This window comes from Amyelois transitella, chromosome W (assembly GCF_032362555.1).
Source record: "Amyelois transitella isolate CPQ chromosome W, ilAmyTran1.1, whole genome shotgun sequence".
Taxonomy (NCBI): Eukaryota; Metazoa; Arthropoda; class Insecta; order Lepidoptera; family Pyralidae; genus Amyelois; species Amyelois transitella.
This window is the reverse complement of record NC_083536.1, coordinates 1,705,560-1,728,865: the sequence shown is the minus strand read 5'-3', so window position 1 is coordinate 1,728,865 and position 23,306 is coordinate 1,705,560. Positions and strand designations below refer to the sequence as shown.

At 35.8% G+C, this 23,306-nt stretch overlaps 2 protein-coding genes across 2 annotated transcripts; both read left to right on the top strand.

Annotated features, from left to right (window-relative positions):
- Nucleotides 1-10,698: 10,698 nt before the first annotated feature.
- LOC132904282 (uncharacterized) lies at nt 10,699-11,667 on the top strand. The gene is made up of 2 exons (XM_060954211.1): nt 10,699-11,191; nt 11,576-11,667. The coding sequence occupies exons 1-2, from the start codon at nt 10,711-10,713 to the stop codon at nt 11,617-11,619; spliced, it is 525 nt and encodes a 174-aa protein (XP_060810194.1). The 5' UTR covers nt 10,699-10,710; the 3' UTR covers nt 11,620-11,667.
- Nucleotides 11,668-13,916: 2,249 nt separating this feature from the next.
- Nucleotides 13,917-23,045, top strand: LOC132904024 (uncharacterized). Its single transcript, XM_060953949.1, has 2 exons — nt 13,917-14,031; nt 22,042-23,045. The coding sequence occupies exons 1-2, from the start codon at nt 13,917-13,919 to the stop codon at nt 23,043-23,045; spliced, it is 1,119 nt and encodes a 372-aa protein (XP_060809932.1).
- Nucleotides 23,046-23,306: the final 261 nt, after the last annotated feature.

Below are 23,306 nucleotides of genomic sequence, written 5' to 3'. Positions count from 1 at the left end.
CTGAAGCATGTCAAGAATCATTTGAAGAAATGAAACAAATATTATGCTCTCAGCCAATATGAACAATCTATGATCCAAATTTACCTATCCACATATACACAGATGCTAGTATATTAGGAGAAGAAGCAGTTTTGAAACAACCACAACAAAACAATGAAGAAAAGCCAGTGGCATACTTCTCAAAAAAATTAAATGAAGTACAAAAAAGGAAGAAAGCAATATATTTGGAATGTCTTGCAATCAAAGAATGTATACAGTATTGGCAGCATTTGTTAATAGGTAAAAAAACCATTGTATTTTCAGACCATAAGCCACTGGAGAATATGAACATAAAATCTAGAACTGATGAAGAATTAGGTGATCTTACACATTACTTATCACAATATGATTTCCAAGTAAAATATTGTCCAGGTAAATTTAACATTGAAGCCGATTGCCTAAGCAGGAATCCAGTCCTTGAACCAGAAGACAATATAGAGGAACAGTTAAAAGTAGTAAACACAATAACACTAGAAGATATCCTACAAGATCAAGTGGAAAATGAATATATACAGTGTAGAAAAGTCAAGTTACAAAAAACTCGAAAAACAATGTGTACTATAAGACAGTCAAGAAAAAAGACAAAATAATAATATCAGAGAAATTCAGCATACAACTAATACATAATGTACATATAGAACTGGGTCATATTGGAATTAAACAAATGCAGAGAATGATTAGCTCCATATATACAGGAGAAAACATGACAAATAATATAAAAAACATATGTGAAAATTATATAGTATGCTTAAAGAACAAATCGAGAGGAAAAAATAAATATGGATTGATGTCTCACTTAGGTCCTGCAACAAAACCTTTTCAAATATGCTCCATTGACACCAGTGGAGGTTTCGGAGGATCCAGATCGACAAAGAGATACTTACATCTACTATCAGATCAATTTACTAGATATGCATATATATTGACATCCAGTACTCAAAATGCAAATGATTTCATCAAACTCATAAAAAAATGTTCAGAAGCTGATGACATTGAAATGATACTATCAGATCAATACCCGGGAATCAATTCTAAGGAATTTAAAGATTTTTTTAAAAGAAAAGAAAATTCTAATAATATTTACAGCAGTAAACTCGCCTTTTTCAAATGGCCTAAACGAGAGGCTAAACCAAACATTGGTAAACAAAATCAGATGTAACATAAATGATCAAGACAGGAAAGTAGCATGGTCAACTATAGCACAAACCTGTGTAAAGAAATACAATGAAACAGAGCACACAGTCACTGGATATGCCCCTAAGTACCTACTTCATGGCACAGATGTTACAATTCTGCCAAATAAATTGAAACAGAAGAAAACTAAATGTGATTTAATTCAAGACAGGAATAAAGCTCTGGAAAATACAATCCGATCACATAACTACAACAAGAGAATTTATGACAAAAATCGAAGATATAAAGACTTCAAAGTTGGTGATATTGTTTTTGTGGAAAATGGTAACAAACTAAATAGGAAAAAACTTGATGAATTGAAGATTGGACCCTACAAGATCATAGAAAAAATATCAGACTCAATTTACAAGATAGATACTGACTATAAGAAATCTGAGTCAAACTTCTGCCACATCTCAAAGTTATCTCGTTGTCTATTTGAAGAAAATACATTCATAACCGACTCGATATTTTGCACTTTTAAATAATTTGGAAAAACAGAAACTGACACCGTATTATTCAATTCAAAATTCAAAATTCAAAATTCGTTTATTCAGTAAAACAGTTTTACAAAGCCAGTTGTTGAGGCCCTCTAGTAAGTATAGAATACTCGTGTCAGAGGACCTCGCTCCCTCGTTACGTAACTATTACTGAGTACTAAAATAAGACAAAATGAATACAAAAATAAAAATAAAAAAAATATATGCAAACTGTATTTGTATGTGAAAGTGTGTATGTGGTACGAGTATATACCAACATATATAAATCACTCTATTTTAAGCGATGGAATAGATTTTCAACCTCATCATATGTTAATGTTTTTAGCCAATTTTTCACTAATAATTTACAATTGTGTGTTGTTTTAGAATAAATTGAAATTTTTTTATTAATAATATTATAAAGGTAAGTACTTTGTGAGTTGTATTGTCGTCTTGCAGTAGCTGTTTTTACTATGTTATTTTTGAATGTGGGATTGTTTCTTCTAGATAAGTTATGTGGGTCAAATATTAAAGATTTATGTAATTTTAAAATTGAGTTTAGTATATATATTTTCCTAATGGATAGAAGGTCACATTGCTGGTATAATAAATTCGTAGGGAATCTAAATTTTTTTAAATACATAGTCTTAATCAATGATCGTTGTGTTCTTTCTAATTGTATTAACTTAGTTTTTATTGCACCTCCCCATACAGGGATACAATAAGTTATAATTGATTGCGCTAGTGCGATGTAAATTTGTTTTAGCAGGACTTTATCAGCTACATATCGGAGTGCTTTGAAAATCCATATCAGTTTTCTAATGCGACTATTGACTAGTTCGATGTGGTCGTGCCACGAGAGGCGTTGATCAAGTATTACTCCTAGGTACTTTTTTTTTTTTTTTTTTTTAATAATAATAACGTTTATTTGCTCTTCACAAAAATGTTCTTATTAACTAGTTAACAATAATGTGTTTAATCTTTAAATGACATTGAAGTCCTGCGAAGAGCCAAGTTCCTGAAAAAGGTCCAGGTGGACCTGTGCTACAGGTAACTTGGCCAACTTTGTTTTGGATACTTTTTCAATAAGTGGACAGTCGCAAGTTGAGTCATTATCGTTAGTGCAAATGTGTATTTTAATACTAAAGGAAGTATCAGGTTGGGTTCTATTGCTTGGAGAGAAACAAATATAGTTTGTTTTCAGTGTATTAAGGGTAAGTAGATTTGCATTTAACCAGTTCCTAATACTATACATTCCCATCTCGGTACACTTGCGAACATTTTCCCAATCAGGTCCAGAAAAAACAACTGCAGTATCATCTGCGTAACAGAAGATTTTACCACCCCCGCCTTCCAACTTACAAAGGTCGTTTATGTAAATTAGAAATAGGGTTGGCCCTAGCACACTACCTTGAGGCACGCCAAAGGTTACATCATACTCGTCACTAGTTTCCTGGCCGATTTTAACTTTTTGGGAGCGATCAGTAAGGTAGCTCTTAAAAAGGTCTAGTGATGTGCCTCTTATTCCAATTTGTTCCAGTTTCTGGATAAGAATGGGGACAGAGACTGTGTCAAAAGCCTTTTTCAGGTCGAGAAAAACTGTTAAGCATTTTTTACCTTTATCAATTTGTTCTGTTATATAAGTTGTTATATCAGTTACGGCATTTTCTGTTGAAATATTTGATCTGAAACCATATTGAGAGTCCGATAGTATATTAAATTTATTGAAGTAATTTATTAAGCGTTTGTTTAGAATTTTTTCTATTATTTTTGATATAGCAGGGAGAACCGAGATCGGCCTGTAATTGCCGACACAGCCTCTGTCTCCACTCTTGTATACTGGAGTTACAATAGACTTTTTTAGAAGTGTCGGAAATGTTCCACTACTAAAGCAGACGTTGACTAAGTGAACAATGACGGGAATAATTATAGGCTTAGCCAGTTTAAGAAATTTGGTTGGAATTTCATCCCAACCAGGGGCACTATTTGATTTTAAATTAACTAGGATATCGTGAACCTCTTCTGAGCTTGTCTCTAATAGAACAAAGGAGTTTAGCTGCGTGTTATAAGCATTAAGTAAAGGGGTATTTGGTTTATTTTTAGATAAAATGTCCTCCGCAAGCAATTTACCCGTTTGAACGAAATAATCATTGACATAATTTATTGATTCCGTTGATGTAGGCCTCACTTCTAATAATTTTGCATTTTCAGTTTTCCTTACATTTGTATGAGTTATATTTTTGATGTTATTCCAAAGAGATTTATTATTTGTAAGAGATTCTGCCAAAAGTTCCCTTTCATACTTCCGTTTTAGATTTTTAAGTAGTTTTGTACAATAATTTCGATATCTCTTATAACTAATTACCAAAATTTCATTATGTGGGTCTTTTTTTAATTTATTTTGTAGTTTATTGCGATGTCTTATACATTTGAGAATACCCGGAGTGACCCATGGTTTTATAGTTCTATTCCTTTTAGGTATAGTTTGTATGGATGTGTTCTCTTTTAAGGCGTCTTGAATTTTCCTGGTTAACTTTTGCACTAGAATATTTGGATCATCCAGAAAAAGTAAATCATTAAAGTTATTAATTAAATCTGTAATTGCCGACACAGCCTCTGTCTCCACTCTTGTATACTGGAGTTACAATAGACTTTTTTAGAAGTGTCGGAAATGTTCCACTACTAAAGCAGACGTTGACTAAGTGAACAATGACGGGAATAATTATAGGCTTAGCCAGTTTAAGAAATTTGGTTGGAATTTCATCCCAACCAGGGGCACTATTTGATTTTAAATTAACTAGGATATCGTGAACCTCTTCTGAGCTTGTCTCTAATAGAACAAAGGAGTTTAGCTGCGTGTTATAAGCATTAAGTAAAGGGGTATTTGGTTTATTTTTAGATAAAATGTCCTCCGCAAGCAATTTACCCGTTTGAACGAAATAATCATTGACATAATTTATTGATTCCGTTGATGTAGGCCTCACTTCTAATAATTTTGCATTTTCAGTTTTCCTTACATTTGTATGAGTTATATTTTTGATGTTATTCCAAAGAGATTTATTATTTGTAAGAGATTCTGCCAAAAGTTCCCTTTCATACTTCCGTTTTAGATTTTTAAGTAGTTTTGTACAATAATTTCGATATCTCTTATAACTAATTACCAAAATTTCATTATGTGGGTCTTTTTTTAATTTATTTTGTAGTTTATTGCGATGTCTTATACATTTGAGAATACCCGGAGTGACCCATGGTTTTATCGTTCTATTCCTTTTAGGTATAGTTTGTATGGATGTGTTCTCTTTTAAGGCGTCTTGAATTTTCCTGGTTAACTTTTGCACTAGAATATTTGGATCATCCAGAAAAAGTAAATCATTAAGGTTATTATCCATTAATAATTGTAATGCTTTGTTGAAGTCAGTTACGACTCTAGTTTTTGCACATGTATTAACTATATTAACTTTGGAAAGTTTTAAAAATATTAAGGAGTGGTCTGTCACCGAGGTGTTTAGAACCGCAATATGAGCAGAATGTTTTGACTTGTTCAGTTATAAACATTAAATGTCGTTTCTTTAATTTCAGGTATGTAAGGAATAATTTAAATATGATATTCAATGTGAATATGTACAGATTTACAATGTAAAATAAACAACTTCTTTAATTTCAGAGAAACTCAATTGTGTTTTATTGACGGTGTTATTGAATAACCTTATATATATGTATATATGAATAATTATAAATACAGTAGTACAAGAGCAATATATAAATATATATTGTTCTTGTATTATTTGTGTATTGTACATATATATATTTCTTTTTTTTTGTTTTCATTGTACGTATGTCCGTGATGCCTACCCGGGCACCCCCGGAAGATCAGCGCTGACTGTGTAGCATATTGTTTACAGCCAGCATTATGCTTAGGGGGTACCCTTTCGGGAGCACCATACTACATGTCTTCGCTTGACACACTGGAGCCAATAAAAACTCAATTTTCTTGCAATTTTGTGTATTCAGATAAATTTAGTTTTACAAGTTTTTAGAAAGAGCGCGTAATGCCGGTGAAGCCACCAAAAGTCGAAAAAAATTTTTTTTTACAATAAAGTGGTTATGCATTTTTGTCTTTGGACATCATTGGGCCTAAACATCTTCCCGCCCGTTGAAAGAGTTCTTTAAACAGAGTTAGTCATCTGCTTCAGGTGCCACCAGCGGGCACAGCCGAACTAATGCTCTTCGTACGGATCCTCTTGTGGTGTCAATGTCCGCTACTCTGCAGACTCCATCATTCCCAGGAAATAGTCGGGAGACTCTACCAAGTCTCCAGTTCATAGGTGGTATGTTGTCTTCTTGTATGAGTACCATGTCACCGATTAGTAGTTTACCGCAGTTAGTTTTCCGCTTGCTTCTTTGTTGTAATTCAGAAATATACTTCCGTTGCCATTTGTTCCAAAAGTGCTGGCGGAGTTTCTCTAAGCGTTCATAACTTCTTAATGTGATCTCCTTGCAATCAAGCAAATTTGGAGAGGGCAGCGATACCAACGGTCTTCCAATAAGAAAGTGTCCAGAAGAAAGTGGGAGGAAATCGTTAGGAGAGGATGATAGAGGATACAAGGGACGGCTATTTAGTATGGCTTCAACTCGCGCAAACAATGTTGTTATCTCCTCAAATGTTAGGTGGCTGTTACCTAGTATACGTTTATATGGTGTTTTGCGGATTTTATCCCGGCTTCAAAAATACCACCGAAGTGAGGAGCGTATGCCTCTAAGCGGACTAAAAATGAACTTAATATTTTCTTGACTTGCAAACTCAACAATTGGTTCCGCTTTAAAAATTGACCGATTTCCTTGGCCGCAGCAACGAAATTTCGTCCGTTATCGGAAAATACTTCCACCGGCCTTCCTCTACGAGCTATGAATCTACGAAAAGCCATTAGAAAGGCGTCTTTCGATAAGTCACTGACACGTAAGCACACAAATAGGCAAAGGTAGCATTTAATGAGCTTACTACCGTGACCTCGTCGATTTAAAATTAAGAAGGGTCCAGCTAGATCAATGCCCACAAATAAAAAAGGATAGATAGATAGATAAAACTCTTTATTGCACCATAAGAGTAAAACATACAAAACAACACAAAGCAGATATAGATGGTACAAAGGCGGACTTATCGCTAAAGCAATCTCTTCCAGTCAACCTTTGGGTGGAAGGAAACCAAACAGGAGATCGGCGTTGGCGCAGAGCATGATAAATAAATGTTTGAATATAATAAAATACAAACAGAATATATATCTATATATAATTCATATAAATACATACAAATACGCATAAATACAGATATATGCCAATCTAAGGTCTGCCGCGCCGATGGATGCATGGCTAGGGGCGAGCCTAGTCTCGAGCGTGCCACTTCCGCCATGGGGTTGGGCGACCCCCAGGTAATGGCTAGCCTTACCCTGGCATGCGGGGCTCTGCTGGGGCGGACAAAATTGTTCCCTTGCGTCTCGTGGGAATCGCATGGATGCAAATTTTTTGAAAGAGCACCTAAATGGCGGCGATGGTGTCCGCACCCCATCACGTCTCGTTCCCGGCGGGAGCGGTATGCGGTCTGCTGAAAGCCGCTTTGCGACGATGAATGTAAGAGGAGGAATGAAGGATAAAATTGAGGAAGTATGTCAGATGATGGGTGAAAGACGGTTGGATGTGTTGTGCGTGAATGAAACGAAGCGGAAAGGATGCGACGCGACGCAGCACGGCCCTTACACGGCGTATTGGTCTGGAATTTCCAGTACCAGCCGAGGCTGTCAAGGGGTCGGTCTAATCCTTTCTGCACGAATGGCTGAGTGTGAGAATGAGTATGAGTGTGTCAGCCCTCGTCTTCTATGGATTAGGCTGAAAGTTGGAATCACTCGGATCTTCGTTTTAGGTGTTTATGCACCGTGGGAAGTGGGTTCGAGGGGTACAACATCAGCAAAAAGCGAAAACGAGGAGTTCTGGAATAGTGTAAGAGTAGTATTGAAAGTTACCAAGCCAAATGAGAAGATTATTATGTTAGGTGATTTTAATGGATGGGTGGGTGTAAAGCGTGATGGATATGAAAAGGTGCTTGGTGCGTTTGGTGACGAAAAGGTGAATGATAATGGAAGAAGTGTATTAGAAATTTGTCTAGAGTGGGATCTTTTTGTGTCGAACTCAATGTTTCAACATAAAGAGATCCACACCTATACAAGAGTGGAAGGTATTTTAAAAAGTATGATAGACTTTGTGATTGTAGATGAAAGATTGAAGAACAAAGTGCTGGATACCCGTGCATATCGCGGTGCTGGCATTGACTCGGACCATTTACTGGTGATATCCCGGATAAGGGGTATCTTCAATCGCTGGCGGCACAGGGTAAGGGAGCAAACCAGCGCTTTGGAAAGAGTGAAAGTAGAAAATTTGCAAGATATGGATGTAGGTAAGAAGTATATTAATAGACTGAAGGATGAAATTGAAGATTTAGATGAGAGGAGCAATATTGAAGATGGATGGAAGGAATTTAAAGAAAGAATTGTGAAAGTAGCTGTTGAAGTGTGTGGTGTAAGTAGAAGAAAGAAAGGGAAAAATCACAAAAATGCGTGGATGAGTAAAGATGTGCAAGAACTTGTGCGATTAAAGAAGAAAGCATGGCTGGATTTGTTAGCAGCAAAAGCTAACTTAAGAATGCAAGAGGTTATAGATGAGGATGTGAATGAAGCACGTAAGGAATATAAAAAAATGAAAGATTTGGTTAAGAAAGCTGTGATTAGAAAGAAAGAAGAGTATAAAGAGGATTTTGATAAAAGGCTATCAGAAGACTTTCAGTCAAATCTGAAAGTATTCTGGAAATCCGTAAGGTCAGCCCGAGGAAAAACTATAACCAGAGAGCTGACTAGGATCAGATGCCAGGATGGTAGCGTTGTGAAAGGAGAAGAATGTGTGCTAAAGATATGGAAGGACTATTTTGAGAGTTTATTTGAAAAAAAGGAAGAAAATAAGAAAGAGTTCTGCTATATCGAAGAAAAAGAGAATGAGATGGAAGGCGAAATTGAAATGTTTGAAATTGTGGAAGCACTTAAGAGTATGAAAGCGGGTAAGGCTGCCGGGTATGATAGAGTGTCGGTCGAGATGCTTAAAGCAGGAAAAGGCGTCGTAGCTAGACAGTTGTACTGCCTTTTCAATTTGTGTTGGAGAAGCGGCCGAGTACCAAAAGATTGGTGTAAGGCTGTTATTGTGCCACTTTACAAAGGAAAAGGGTCACAACTGGACTGCAAAAATTATCGTGGTGCCTGCTTAGCGTCGTCGGCAAATTGTATGCTAAGGTATTGATTAATAGAGTCAGGAATCAGTCAGGAAGGTCAGGAATGAAACTGATGACAAAATATGGGATGCTCAAGCGGGATTTCGAAAGGGAATGGGATGTACTGATCAGGTCTTTTCCTTGCGGTGCATAGCCGAAAAGTTTTTGGCCAAGAGTCAAAAAGTCTATTGCACATTCGTGGATTTGGAAAAGGCCTATGACAGAGTTGAGAGGAATGAATTGTGGTCAGCACTTTCTATGCATGGGGTGAGCAGTCTCTTGATACGAGCACTGAAATCCTTATATGAGGATTCGAGTGCTTGTGTCAGGATAAACGGAGCGCACACTGAGTGGTTTAAGATTGAGAAAGGTGTTAGGCAGGGATGTGTTGCGTCACCGTGGCTGTTCAACCTATTTATGGATAGTTGTTTGACAGATTTGAAAGAGTCTGAAAGTGGATTAAGGATGAATGAATTACTCGTCAAATGTCTGCTCTATGCCGACGATCAGGTTATACTGGCGTCATCAGCGGAGGAGTAACAGGAGATGGTAAACTGTATGCATGAAGCTTTAAAAGAGAAAGGAATGAAAGTGAACGTAAGTAAAACTAAAACACTGGTTTTTGAAATGGAGAAAGAAATGACAGCATGTAATATTTTGATTGGAGGAGAAAAAGTTGAGCAAGTCTTTCACTTGCTCAACTTTTTCTCCTCCAATCAAAGTTTGTATATCTAGGATCAAAGTTTACATCAGATGGCAAGTGTGATAGTGATATTGAAAGGAGAGTGAACGCGGGGAACATGGTGAATGGAGCTTTGCATGCCTTTATGAGCAGTCAGAAACTATCCAAAAAGGCTCGACTGGCTGTGCACAGGGGCGTGTTGGTCCCGACATTAATGTATGGGAGTGAAAGTTGGGTATGGCAAAAGAAGCACGAAAGCAGAATAAATGCAGTGGAAATGAGAGCGTTAAGGAGTATGTTGGGTGTGAAATTGAGTGACCGGATAAGGAACAGCGTGATAAGGGAATGTTGTGATGTGAAAGAAGATGTAGTTACAGGAATAGAAAAGGGTATGTTGAGATGGTTCGGTCATGTGGAGAGGATGAATGAAAACAGGTTGACTAAGCAGATATACAAGGAGAGTGTGGAGGGAAAAGTCGGGGTGGGAAGACATAGAACTATACGAACATATCTTGATCAAATTAAGTGCCCGAAACCGCCGAGCTTGCATGAAGAGAGTTATGAATGTGGATGAAGCAAAGGAAGTATGCAGGGATCGTGGCAAGTGGAAAGAGGTAGTCTCTGCCTACCCTTCCGGGAAAGAGGCGTGAGTTTATGTATGTATGTATGTACATTCAGTCAGAAAAGTATCGGGAATGGATTATTTATTTATGGTTCCAAATTCAAATTTTTGTTTTTTTTGTTGTTGTTAGATTGGCACAACTGTTTTCCATTTTGGCGCGGAGTTTGAGTTGCATCTGTTGTTTACATTAAATACAGTGCTATTTTTAGTTATATCATATCTAGTGTGTATTGCTAATTTCATAATGGATAAAAACATCGAACAAAGAGTTTGTCTTAAATTTTGCATTGCCAATGGAATATCGTGTTCGGAGTCACTGAAAATGTTACAGAAGGCTTACGTAGAATCGACTTTATCAAAAACTCGTGCTTACGAGTGGTACAAAGCGTTCAAAAGCGGTCGAGATGTGATGGAAGATTTGCCTCGCTCTGGTAGGCCATCAACGTCTGCAACTGAAGTTAACATCGCAAAAGTGAAGGAAATAGTGACTGAAAATCCTCATTCAACTTTGAGAGAGATAGCCACCGAACTTTCTGTATCTCACGAGTCGACCCGTACCATTTTAACTAATAATTTGGGTATGAAACATGTTGCCGCTCGGCTAGTCCCAAAAGACCTGAATTTTTTTCAAAAACTCAATCGCATGAGAGTCGCTGAGGACATGCTAGAACGAGTCAATTCCGACCCAACATTCATGAAACGCATTGTTACTGGTGACGAGACGTGGGTTTACGAGTTTGACATGCAAACTAGTCAACAAGCTTCGGAGTGGCGCCTTCCAACTGAACCGAAACCGAAAAAACCACGCCAAAGTCGTTCAAAAGTCAAAGTCATGTTGACTGTTTTCTTTGACTATCGCGGTGTTGTGCACTCGGAATTCTTGCCGGAAGGTCAAACGGTAAATAAGGAATATTATTTGAGTGTTATGCGGCGTTTAAGAGAGCAAATCCGACGAAAAAGGCCAGATTTGTGGAAAGAAAATTCTTGGATTTTGCACCATGATAATGCACCTTCGCACAAGGCCATCATTGTGAACGAATTTTTAACCAAACACTCAACAAATACCATCGAGCAACCACCATATTCACCAGATATGGCTCCAGCCGACTTTTTTCTTTTTCCTAAACTCAAATTACCACTTCGTGGCACCCGTTTTCAATCGGTAGAAGACATAAAAGAGAATTCGCGGCGAGAACTGACCTCAATTCCGGAAACAGCGTTTAAAAAATGTTTTGATGATTGGATTATTCGTTGGCGTAAGTGTATCGTTTCTAAAGGAGCATATTTTGAAGGTGATAAAATAAATTTGGATGAATAACAAACAGTTTGTGTATTATTGATCTTTTCCTGCTACTTTCTTGACAGAGTAGTATACAGATAAATACATATAATAATAACATATACTTAGGATAGAGTAGAAAGATAATGAGACTTAACGAGATTTTTGAAACTATTAATAGTCTGGGCTTTCCTGATATCGACAGGGAGAGCATTCCATAGACGGACAGCTTGTACAGTAAAAGAGTGGGAGTAAAAATTGGTGCTGGATGTCGGTAGTCTTAGTCGTAGGGTAACCGTGCTACGCAGACTGCGGGTGACGCCTTGGGCATCGCTATAAAAATTGAAGCGCTCCTTTAAATAAGATGGAGAAAAAGGATTAAATAAGACCGAATAGAGCATTGTCACAATATGCAAATTGCGACGGAGTCGGATAGGAAGCCACTTCAGCTGCGAACGGAAAGAAGAAACGTGATCATATTTGCGAAGCCCAAATATGAAACGAATAGAAAGATTTTGAAGACGCTCGAGTTTGTTTAACTGTTCCTCAGTGACGTCGAGATAAGCAGTATCAGCGTAATCAAGGAGAGGGAGAAGAAGAGATTGTGTCAGCGCAATTTTAGTATCAACAGGTAGGAAATTACGTAACCTTCTAAGCGAACTGAATGCTAAGAACATTTTCCTGCTCACGTCATTAATATGATGCGACCATGACAAAGTTTTGTCGAATATTAAACCCAAATTTTTTACCTTGTCACTAAAAGGAATTACCACATTATCAAAATTAAGAGGAGGCACTAATCTCCAATCAATACGAGAAACAAAATAAGAGCTACCGATTATGATTGCCTGCGTTTTAGACGGATTCACCTTAATTCCAAAAGATCTGCTCCAGTCAGATATTCGCATCAAATCACCATTAATAGAGGAAATCGCGGAAGGTAAATCAGCTAAAGGAGAGTGACAATAAATTTGCAGATCATCCGCATAAAGATGGTAGGAAGACAGAAGGTTATCAGTGATACGGTTAATAAAAAGTGCGAACAACAAAGGAGAGAGCACACCGCCTTGAGGTACCCCAGCCGAGATGTGACACCATGATGATAGATTATCATCAATACGGATGCACTGCTGACGGCCGCTGAGGTACGAACTGAACCAAATAATTACCGATGGAGATATGTTCACAGTGCGCATCAAACTGAGTAGAACATCATGATCGACAGTATTGAATGCATTTGTAAAATCAAGCAACGTGAGGATGGTCAACTGCGAATTGTCCATGGCAAGTCGTATGTCATCACCGATAGTTATAAGTGCAGAGGTGGTACTGTGCCCTGCACGAAATCCTGATTGGGAGGGATTAAGGATGTGATTTTGTCTAAGAAAATAATTTAGTTGTGACTGAACTAAACGTTCAAGGATTTTTGACAAAAATGGTAGAACAGATATAGGACGGTAATCGGAAAAGGACGATGGGTTAGGTTTTTTGGGTAAAGGAGTAATAAACGCATTTTTCCAAATAGAGGGAAAGCAACCAGTTGAAAGGGAGTTATTGAAGATTTGTGTTAAAGTGGGGAGGATAATGTCAAGTATGGGCAGAACCATTTTACGACTCATCTCATAAGCCCCAACAGCATTTGAGGTTACAGCAAGGACGCACTTTTGAACATCACATTCGGTAATTAGGTTAAACGAAAAAGGAGGATAATCGGGAGCTGGAAAAGAATTGAGGTGGTTTAATATAGAACTTTTATCATTGCCACCAAAATCACAAGAAGAAGAGAAATGCCTATTGAGGCCATTAATATTAAGAGATTTGGAAACACTGTGGTTTCTCTTTCCTACTCCCAGAGATTTTAAAAACCTCCAGACTCTGCCTGGATCACCATTTTGAACAGACTTGTGAATGTGACGGCGTTGGGCCTCCCTACACATCTTGTTACAAACGTTACGAACTTCTATATATTTGTCACGATATCTGACTGGATCAGACTTAAACCTAGTCTTAGCAGCGTGTTTTTTAGCAATACAAGCCCTAATGCTATCTGTCAACCATGGAGCTGGAAAGTGCTTGACCCTAACAGGTCGAATAGGAGCATGTTTGTTGTAAATGCCTATAACTAGGTCATTAAATTTATTGACTTGATCATTGACGGAGTCAGTTTCAAACACTGAATCCCAATTACTTTCTATGGCATCATGACGCAACATATCAAGGTCAATAGCATTAAAATTACGCTGCAGAAGAATTTTGGATTTTGGTTTCGGAGGTTTAATTTTGATAGAAAGATATAAAAGGTCATGGTAGGAGAAAATATCCGCATTGCATTGACCATGTTTGGATACAAGATCAGGAGAGGACACAAGAATGAGATCGAGAAGAGAAGGAACGCGACCGGGAAAATGATGCGTAGGAAGGAGTGGAAGAATGGTCAAATTACAAGCATCAGTAATGGATGATAAGGAATTTGCACGGTTATCACCTTTGACTAAGCATGTGTTGAAGTCACCCAGTATAATTGTGTGCATATAGGAGGGCATGATGTCTTCTAAGGTAGTTTCAAGACTTGAGAAATAATTAATATTTGAAGAAGAACTATAGAAAACACCAAGAAGAACAGGAGTGTGTGAAAGAGTGATTTCAACAAAGAGATACTCGGCTTCAAGAGAGGAGTCAGTAACTTGAGACGCACGAATAATATTAAAAGGGATATAGGATCTTAAGTAGATGGCAACACCACCACCACCCTTATCAGGGCGATCATTGCGAATGAGTTGGAATCCCGGTAAGGAGTAAGAGGTGGAAGGATGACAAGATTTAAACCAAGATTCAGAAACTAATATGGCATGTACATGTTTGCTGTCAAAACAGGTCAACAGATCAGGATAATGACCTGGTATGCTTTGTGCGTTAATATGAATTACGTTAAAGTTTTTAGGCACATCAGAAAAATACCCATCAATAGTCTCGTTAAGTGGAAGTGGGATAGAATTAATACTATCATTTGTACTACACATAATAAATTATTTGTATATATACCTATATATATGAAAATAAAATAATGATAAAGTGCTGAATATAATATATAGTTATTTGCTAAATTAGCAATAACCAATTTTGAGCCACCCGCCAGCAGACTAGTCATAGAGAAGAAAGAACATAATTATACAATTTACGAAAGGATAATTATAATTATATTATATAATTTACGAAAGGATGATCTGGAGTAATTCTTTGAATAGGAAGGTTTCCCATTTTAGGACTCAAAGTTTTGCCTGCAATACGTTCACAACGCACACAATTATTAACCACTCGTCTGGCTAAGCGTCTACCATTTATTGGCCAAACTCTTTCTCTTACCACAGCCAACAATAGCTGTGGACCAGCATGCATGTTACGAATATGTTCCTGTTCAAAGAATAATTTTGTGAAATGATGAGAGGAGTGGAGCAGAACTGGGTGTTTTTTCTCATAAGAATAGTCAGATGCATCCAGTCTACCACCAACGCGGATTATGCAGTGATTATGGTCAAGAAATGGCGATAGTGACAAAATCTTACATTTATTGGGCAATGGTTTATTTTTTACCAATGTATCATATTCATGTTCAAATGACTCACGTGCTAGGGCACATAATATATAAAATGAATTATTTAAGTAATTCTTCTACACTTAAGCTACCAATAAATTTATTTTGGGGATGCTGGACATTGTTGATAAAACGTTTTACGAATGCAAATGTTCGTACTAATTTATTCAATTTAGAAAAATTCTCAAATTTGATTATTGGATCAGAAATATTAATAATTGTATTACACCTGACCTCAATGTCTGGCAATTCACAATTTTTGTAACCTTTTAACAAAGGCCATTGTGATTCAGGTTTAGATAAAAACTCTGGGCCTTGCCACCATAAATTCATTGACATTAGCTGATTCCCATTTACGACACGGGAGATCAAGTCAGCCGGATTTTGATCAGTCGGAACATAGCGCCAGGACGAAGGTATAGTAAGTTCCGTTATTTCAATTATTCGATTAGCAACGAAAGTTTTTAATTTGTTAGGATCATTACGAATCCATGCTAGAACGATGCTTGAGTCACACCAGTGAACGATCCGTGACGGTGAGTATTTGAGTGCATCTGTTACTGATTTACACAGTCGCGCAGACAACAAAGCAGCACACAATTCGAGACGCGGCATCGTCGTGGGTTTCACTGGGGCTACTCTAGATTTTGCGCACAACAATCTTACAGTGACTGTACCGCTGGTGCTTATAGATCGCATATACACGCATGCACCGTAAGCATGTTGTGAGGCATCGCTGAATGAATGCATTTCAATTTCTACAGCATCATCACTCAAAGTTAGTCTTGGTATATGTAAATTACGCAAACTAGGTACTTCCGGTTCTCGGATGAGTAAGAGCTGTTATTGGTGTTCCTAAGATTAAATTGAGTTTCGTGTCGACTTACCAAATATTTACATACGGAAGGATCTTGTATTGTAACCTCAACATCACTGGATCAAGGTACGACATTATATACCATCTCACAACGTAAATATCGCAATAAAAACACTTGAACAATTTCGGCGAAGGCAATAAACGGAATTATTTTAAAAATTGAATCATTTTGTTTATTGGAAATAAACCAATTAGAGCAGATTAAGCGTAGAAACCACAACCCACAACATTTTCGTCACAACCGGCTTTCTGTCTGTCAAACAAGTGAAGTGACTTTGACATTTGGATGAAATTCACATAAGAAGTTTGACATAAGAATTGACATTATATTATATATATAGATATAGATGACAGAATAAAATTATACAGCCAAGTGCAATATATAATTTAATTGACAAAAAGAATAATTTATAAGTATAATTACAGTTTTGTCTTTTAAAATGGATAACATAACAATTAGAAAAAAATTACAAAGATCTATATCAGAAACGGACTTAACAAAACTGACGATGGAATGTAATAACAATATTTTAAATTCTACTATTATGGACACTACTATATATAGCCTGCAGAATGTAACTACAAATGATACATCTTATATTGAAGACTTAAAAACAGAATTAGAAAATGTGAAAGAGAAGCTAATAATTGCTGATTTGGAAATAGAAAATTTAAACACAGAAAATATTAAAATGAAACAAAAAATACATGAACAGGATAAAAAATGGAATTACTAAAAAAGCTTACAACTAATAGTATAACTGAAAATAAAATTATGTCTACGCCAATCAGAAGGAAAATTTTAAATATTAAAATGCGTACGCCAAGAATATCACCATTACATAAGGACAGAAGCATTTTGGCCAATACGCATAACCCAGGAATTAAAAATAAAGACGTAACAGTCAGATTTGAAAATGATTCCCCAAGCAAAATTAATTTAAGCGCACATGTAAAGCAACCCACAATTAACTTAAATGCTACCGAGAAGGAACCCTATAATACGCCTACTGAATATTGTACAGAATTTAACAAAATGGAACAGAGTAAACAAAAAAAGTCATCATTCTATCGGATGAGCAAGGGCGCGGCCTGCGAGAAAAACTTCAAAATTTATTAGGGACTGAATATTTAGTATCTTGTTATTCTAAGCCAGGAGCGTCAATAGGTAGTATTTTGAACAATTATTTAAAGGCCGACCTGAGCCAACTTACAAAAAATGATGTTGTTATACTTGCAGGCGGAATTAATGACAAAAATAAATTCTTTGTCTGACACTAATGTAATAATAACTGAAATTCCTTATAATTTCCATTTAAACGAAAAGAAAATTAACTATACCTTGCAATTTATATGTAAAAATGATAAAAATGTAACATTTATAGATATGGACTATAGCAGGATTTTACCTCGTAAAAAGCATTTTACATTAAATCTTGCTAGATCTTTACTAAGAGAAATTTTACGCATAGGTTATAAGACTAACATGGAAATGTATAAAAAGAATAATACTTCAAAGAATAATAATTGTAATTGCCACAGGAAATTGTATAAAGATCAAATGACTCAGACTGACTTAGATAATAATATTGACATTTATTACAATTTAGATTCCAATACTAATAAGAATGACAATAATGACATAATTTTAAATAATAATAATGTTAATGGTAATGATATAATAAATGATGTAACTTCTAATGATAAATCTAATTGCAATAATAACAATTTATTTCGTGACTAATTTTTTACATATTATGCACCAAAATTTAAATGGATTAATTAGTAAATCCGATTTATTATTAGTTTGCTTAGACGAGTTAGCGAATGAAGGCAAATATATTGATATACTATGTATAACTGAACATAATATGATTAAAGGGGATGAACAGAATCTAGCGTTAAGTGATTTTAAATTGGCATCAAGTTTTATGAGAAATTCTCGAGATGGTGGTTCATGTATACTTGTCAGGAGCTCGTTAAAATTTTCCGAAATCAAAGAATTTACAGATTTATCAATTCCAAACGTATTTGAGTGTTCCGCAATAGAATTGTTAGATCTCAATACAATCATAATCTGTGTCTACAGAAGCCCAGATAACAAAAACCATATTCTAGACACTTATTTTAACAAATTAAATTTAATTCTGACAAAACGCAAACAAAAATGCAAGGTCATTATATGTGGTGACTTTAACATAGACATATTCCAAAGAAATAAACAGACAAATACCTTTCGGAATTTAATATATTCTTATGATCTCAAAATCGAATTTGAAGAAGCTACTCGTTTATCTAGTGGAAAGTGTCTGGATAATATTGTACACAATACAAATCGCTCTAAGAGTGAGTTACGTGATTTTGCATTATCAGACCATACAGCGCAGATATTAAAATTCTCTATCAAAAAAAGTTGCTGTTTTAAGTACTGGTATAGTGTAAAGCGTGACTTTTCAAAACATAATAGGTCAATTTTCATACAATATATTAGTCAATTAAGCTTTTCCAGCACATATGAATCAGACGACCCAAATATAGCGTTCAACGAATTTTATGAATTATTTCAATTAATATACGACCTTTGTTTCCCAATGATTAAAGTAAAACACTCTACACAAAAGCGACCAAAGTGGATAAGTAAAGGTATTAAGATTTGTAGCAAACGTAAGCGAAGTTTATTGTGGAAATATAGAAATAATCCAACAAAAAAGAATGCAACCATTTTACGAGCCTACACAAAGCGTTTTAAACGTATAATTATGTTGACACAAAAATCTCAAAATGACTATTACATAAAACAATCAAAAAATAAGAGCAAAGCCACTTGGTATATTATAAATCAGAACAAAACTAACTTTCCGAAGGAGAATATTGATAAATTACACTTAAAGAACAAAATTATTACAGATTCTACAATGATAGCTAATGCATTCAACGATTACTTTATTAATATAACAAAGGCAGATGATGACATTGGTAATAATAATAATTCAAGTATAAAATACAATAATTTGAATACAATTTTTTTGACTCCGACAATTCCAACTGATATTTCCGTGCCCCGCGGGAAGAATTTGACATGTTGAAAAAAGCAATTTTACAGGGCGGCCATTTTAAACTTTGGCTTCCTCTGGAAAATGCATATGTTTGTTACATTTATAACTTATACTTTATCTAAGGTAAACTTTTTACGATGATTCGAATAACGTACAGTAATTTGCATAATTTTTCTTAGTTTTTGAAATAATCGACATGTCAATATGCGTACCGACGACTTATCAAGTGACTTATCCACTTATCAATATATTTTGCAGAATGTAAAGTTGAGTTATCAAGTTTTTCACCTATTATATTTCGTCTTTTATGTAGTAAACAACAATTTTAAACCAAAACTGTTATTAAAATCCTTGGTGGATGGGTAGCAACTTCATCTGCATACATTGCGACCTTGACTTGCTTGCGAAAACTGGGCCGCTGTTATTAAAAATGTACCCCCAGAACATTATTTTCTATTACTATCATCATATTTCTATTACTATATAATGTACATACATAAAATCACGCCTCTTTCCCGGAGGGGTAGGCATAGACTACCTCTTTCCATTTGCCACGATCTCCGCATACTTCCATCGCTTCATCCACATTCATAACTCTCTTCATGCAAGCTCGGCGGTTTCGGGTACTTTTGACCTGGCCCTTTACCAGGACGTCCTTAATTTGATCAAGATACGTTCGTCTAGGTCTTCCCACTCCGACCTATCCCTCCACACTCTCCTTGTATATCTGCTTAGTCAACCTGCTTTAATTCATCCTCTCCACATAACCGAACCATCTTAACATACCCTTTTCTATTCCTGTAACTACATCTTTCACATCACAACATTCCCTTATCACGCTGTTCCTTATCCGGTCACTCAATTTCACACCCATCATACTCCTTAACGCTCTCATTTCCACTGCATTTATTCTGCTTTCGTGCTTCTTTTGCCATACCCAACTTTCACTCCCATACATTAATGTCGGGACCAACACGCCATGCAAAGCCAGTCGAACCTTTTTGGATAGTTTCTGACTGCTCATAAAGGCATGCAAAGCTCCATTTACCATGTTCCCCGTGTTCACTCTCCTTTCAATATCACTATCACACTTGCCATCTGATGTAAACTTTGATCCTAGATATACAAACTCTTTCACTTGCTCAACTTTTTCTCCTCCAATCAAAATATTATATGCTGTCATTTCTTTCTCCATTTCGAAAACCAGTGTTTTAGTTTTACTTACGTTCACTTTCATTCCTTTCTCTTTTAAAGCTTCATGCATACAGTTTACCATCTGCACTAACTCTTCTGCTGATGACGCCAGTATAACCTGATCGTCGGCATAGAGCAGACATTTGACGAGTAACTAATTCATCCTTAATCCACTTTCAGACTCTTTCAAATCTGTCAAACAACTATCCATAAATAGGTGGAACAGCCACGGTGACGCAACACATCCTTGCCTAACGTCTTTCTCAATCTTAACCACTCAGTGTGCGCTCCGTTTATCCTAAAACAAGCACTCGAATCCTCATATAAGAATTTCAGTGCTCGTATTGAGAGACTGCTCACCCCATGCATAGAAAGTGCTGACCACAATTCATTCCTCACAACTCTGTCATAGGACTTTTCCAGATCTACGAATGTGCAATAGACTTTTTGACTCTTAGCCAAAAACTTTTCGGCTATGCACCGCAAAAAAAAAGACCTGATCAGTACATCCCATTCCCGTTCGAAATCCCGCTTGAGCATCCCATATTTTATCATCAGTTTCATTCCTGACTCTATTAATCCATACCTTAGCATACAATTTGCCGACGACGCTAAGCAGGCAGTAGATGTTTATTGGGAATTCTGGGACACTTCTGTGTCCCAGAATTCCCAATAAACAAAATTCGATTCATTCTAAACACGAAACATTCGTCGAATGCACTCACCTGACTCCACTATAAAATTGATAAGAATCACCACCCGCGAGCTCGTGGAAAGATCACACACCGAACACACTTTTTACACATGATTCATTCTAACCATCAAACATTATTTTGTTGTACTTTCCTGATTCCTATTCTACCAACAAGATTTTACATGTTAAATTATAAAACGTGTTTATTCGTTAAACCTAAATTCATTTCGCTCAAATTCGTTGAGTACTGCAGACGAGTTTAAGCATATGCTAATAATTTGAAATGAAATTTATGAAACAAAAAGACTCACTAAAATTAGATTGTATTTGTCCTGCTTCATCACAAGAACCAAAACGACACGGAAACCTTCTGCCGAACACAATACGTTGTATCGTTTGTGGTCCATCAAATTGTGGAAAAACCAACTTAGTAATAAGTTTATTGTTACATACAGATGCGATTCCGCGATTTTGTAACTTATATGTTTATTCAAAATCTTTATATCAAGCAAAATACTTATTTTTAGAGAAAGTTATGAACATGGTTTCTGGTACAACCTTTCATAAATACAATCACAATTGTGAAATTTTGAGTCCTCACGAAGCGCTACCTGATTCTATTATAATATTTGATGATGTAGCTTGCGAAAATCAGAACAGCATTAGAGATTATTTTGCTATGGGTCGACATAAGAAAATTGATTGTTTTTATATTAATCAAACATATACAAAAATACCTAAACAACTAGTGAGAGACAATTCCAATTTGATTGTATTATTTAAACAAGATGACATTAATTTGAAACATGTTTATGATGAGCATGTTGGGTCTGATATGTCATGGAATCAATTTCGTGAAATGTGTTCAAAAGTTTGGAAAAAGCCTTTTAGTTATCTTGTTATTAATAAGGATTGTGATAAAAACAAAGGATGTTATAGGTCAGCATTTGACACTTTTATAGTTTTAGATTAACATACTTAATACAATGTAGTGATAATGTAGGGTCACTTTAAAGTGTGATCTGCGACTGAACACAATATCAAGCAGTAAAATGGAAAAAAACATTTAAAAAACAAATAGTTAAGTCAGCAGCAGTTGTTAAAAGAAAAGTGGGAATGATTAACGATACAAAAAACGTAAATAATATGGCACTGGAGAAAATTTTCAAACCTATTGTTGATCCCCTTAATTTGATAGCCAATAAAAATAATGAAAAGTGGGTTGAGAATGAAAATAATTACATCACCTCTGTTGGGAAAAAATGTAAAAATGAAAGTACATCGTCTTATTCATCCAATGAAGAATCGAATGACACTGTTTCTGAAAGCGACTTTCCTAATAATTACAACAAAACTTTAATTTCCACACCTTCTGAAGATCATAATGTCAGTGAAGGTTCGTTCAAATCTATTGCGTCTTCTCCAGATAATCGTCAAACTTTGTCGTGGTCTACATCATCAGAAGTAATGGATGCTATACCTTTTGGAGTTAGGCATGAGCGGGGAAAACTAATGCTTGGCAATATTCGTGTTTTCGATAATGATAACATTCTGAAAATAGGAACTCGAATTTTAAAGAAGACAGATGGTTTAAGAGAGTTACTATTTAAAAGGAAACCTGATCTAGAAAAAGTCAGAGAGGAGGACTTGCAAAATTATAAATTGTTACTAATTGATACTAATGCACATCGACGTAATTATAAGTCATCTAAACCTATAAACAGTAACAAAGGTTTTAAATACATTAATGTCATTAAGCCTTTATTTAAATTTTCAAAAAATATGACTTCAAGTGTAGAAAGTCTCCCTCAAGGAAAAGGTATTCCACTTCTGAAAAAAGTAAAAAAATATACTGATTATGTTTATTGGGATGATCCCAACGAACTGGTAGAACGATTAAAATTGTTGTTAGGATCACGAGCGGCTGGCAATAGTGGTGTAGATAATGAAATTATTGCAGTCATAGAAGAATTACGAGAAGCTGGAATTATAAATATAGAACATAAACAGCTATCGCCACAGAAAATGACCAGTATAATTCGAGATCTCTAATCATCTAGACAGCAATGAATGTAGATAAGTTCGGTCATCACGTCCATAAACGTTTGCGATTATTGGAATTTATCGACACTTTAAACGATACATTGGTGAAAACTGATGCTGGACACTATGATTTGAAAACATCTAAATTAAAAGGTCTTTCATCTCCAAATGAAGCCGATGAAGCAGTGAACAAAGCATACGTCGATAATATACTACAAGAGTTAAGAAAAGAAATAAGAGTGGTTAATGATAATACTCGTATACAAGTAT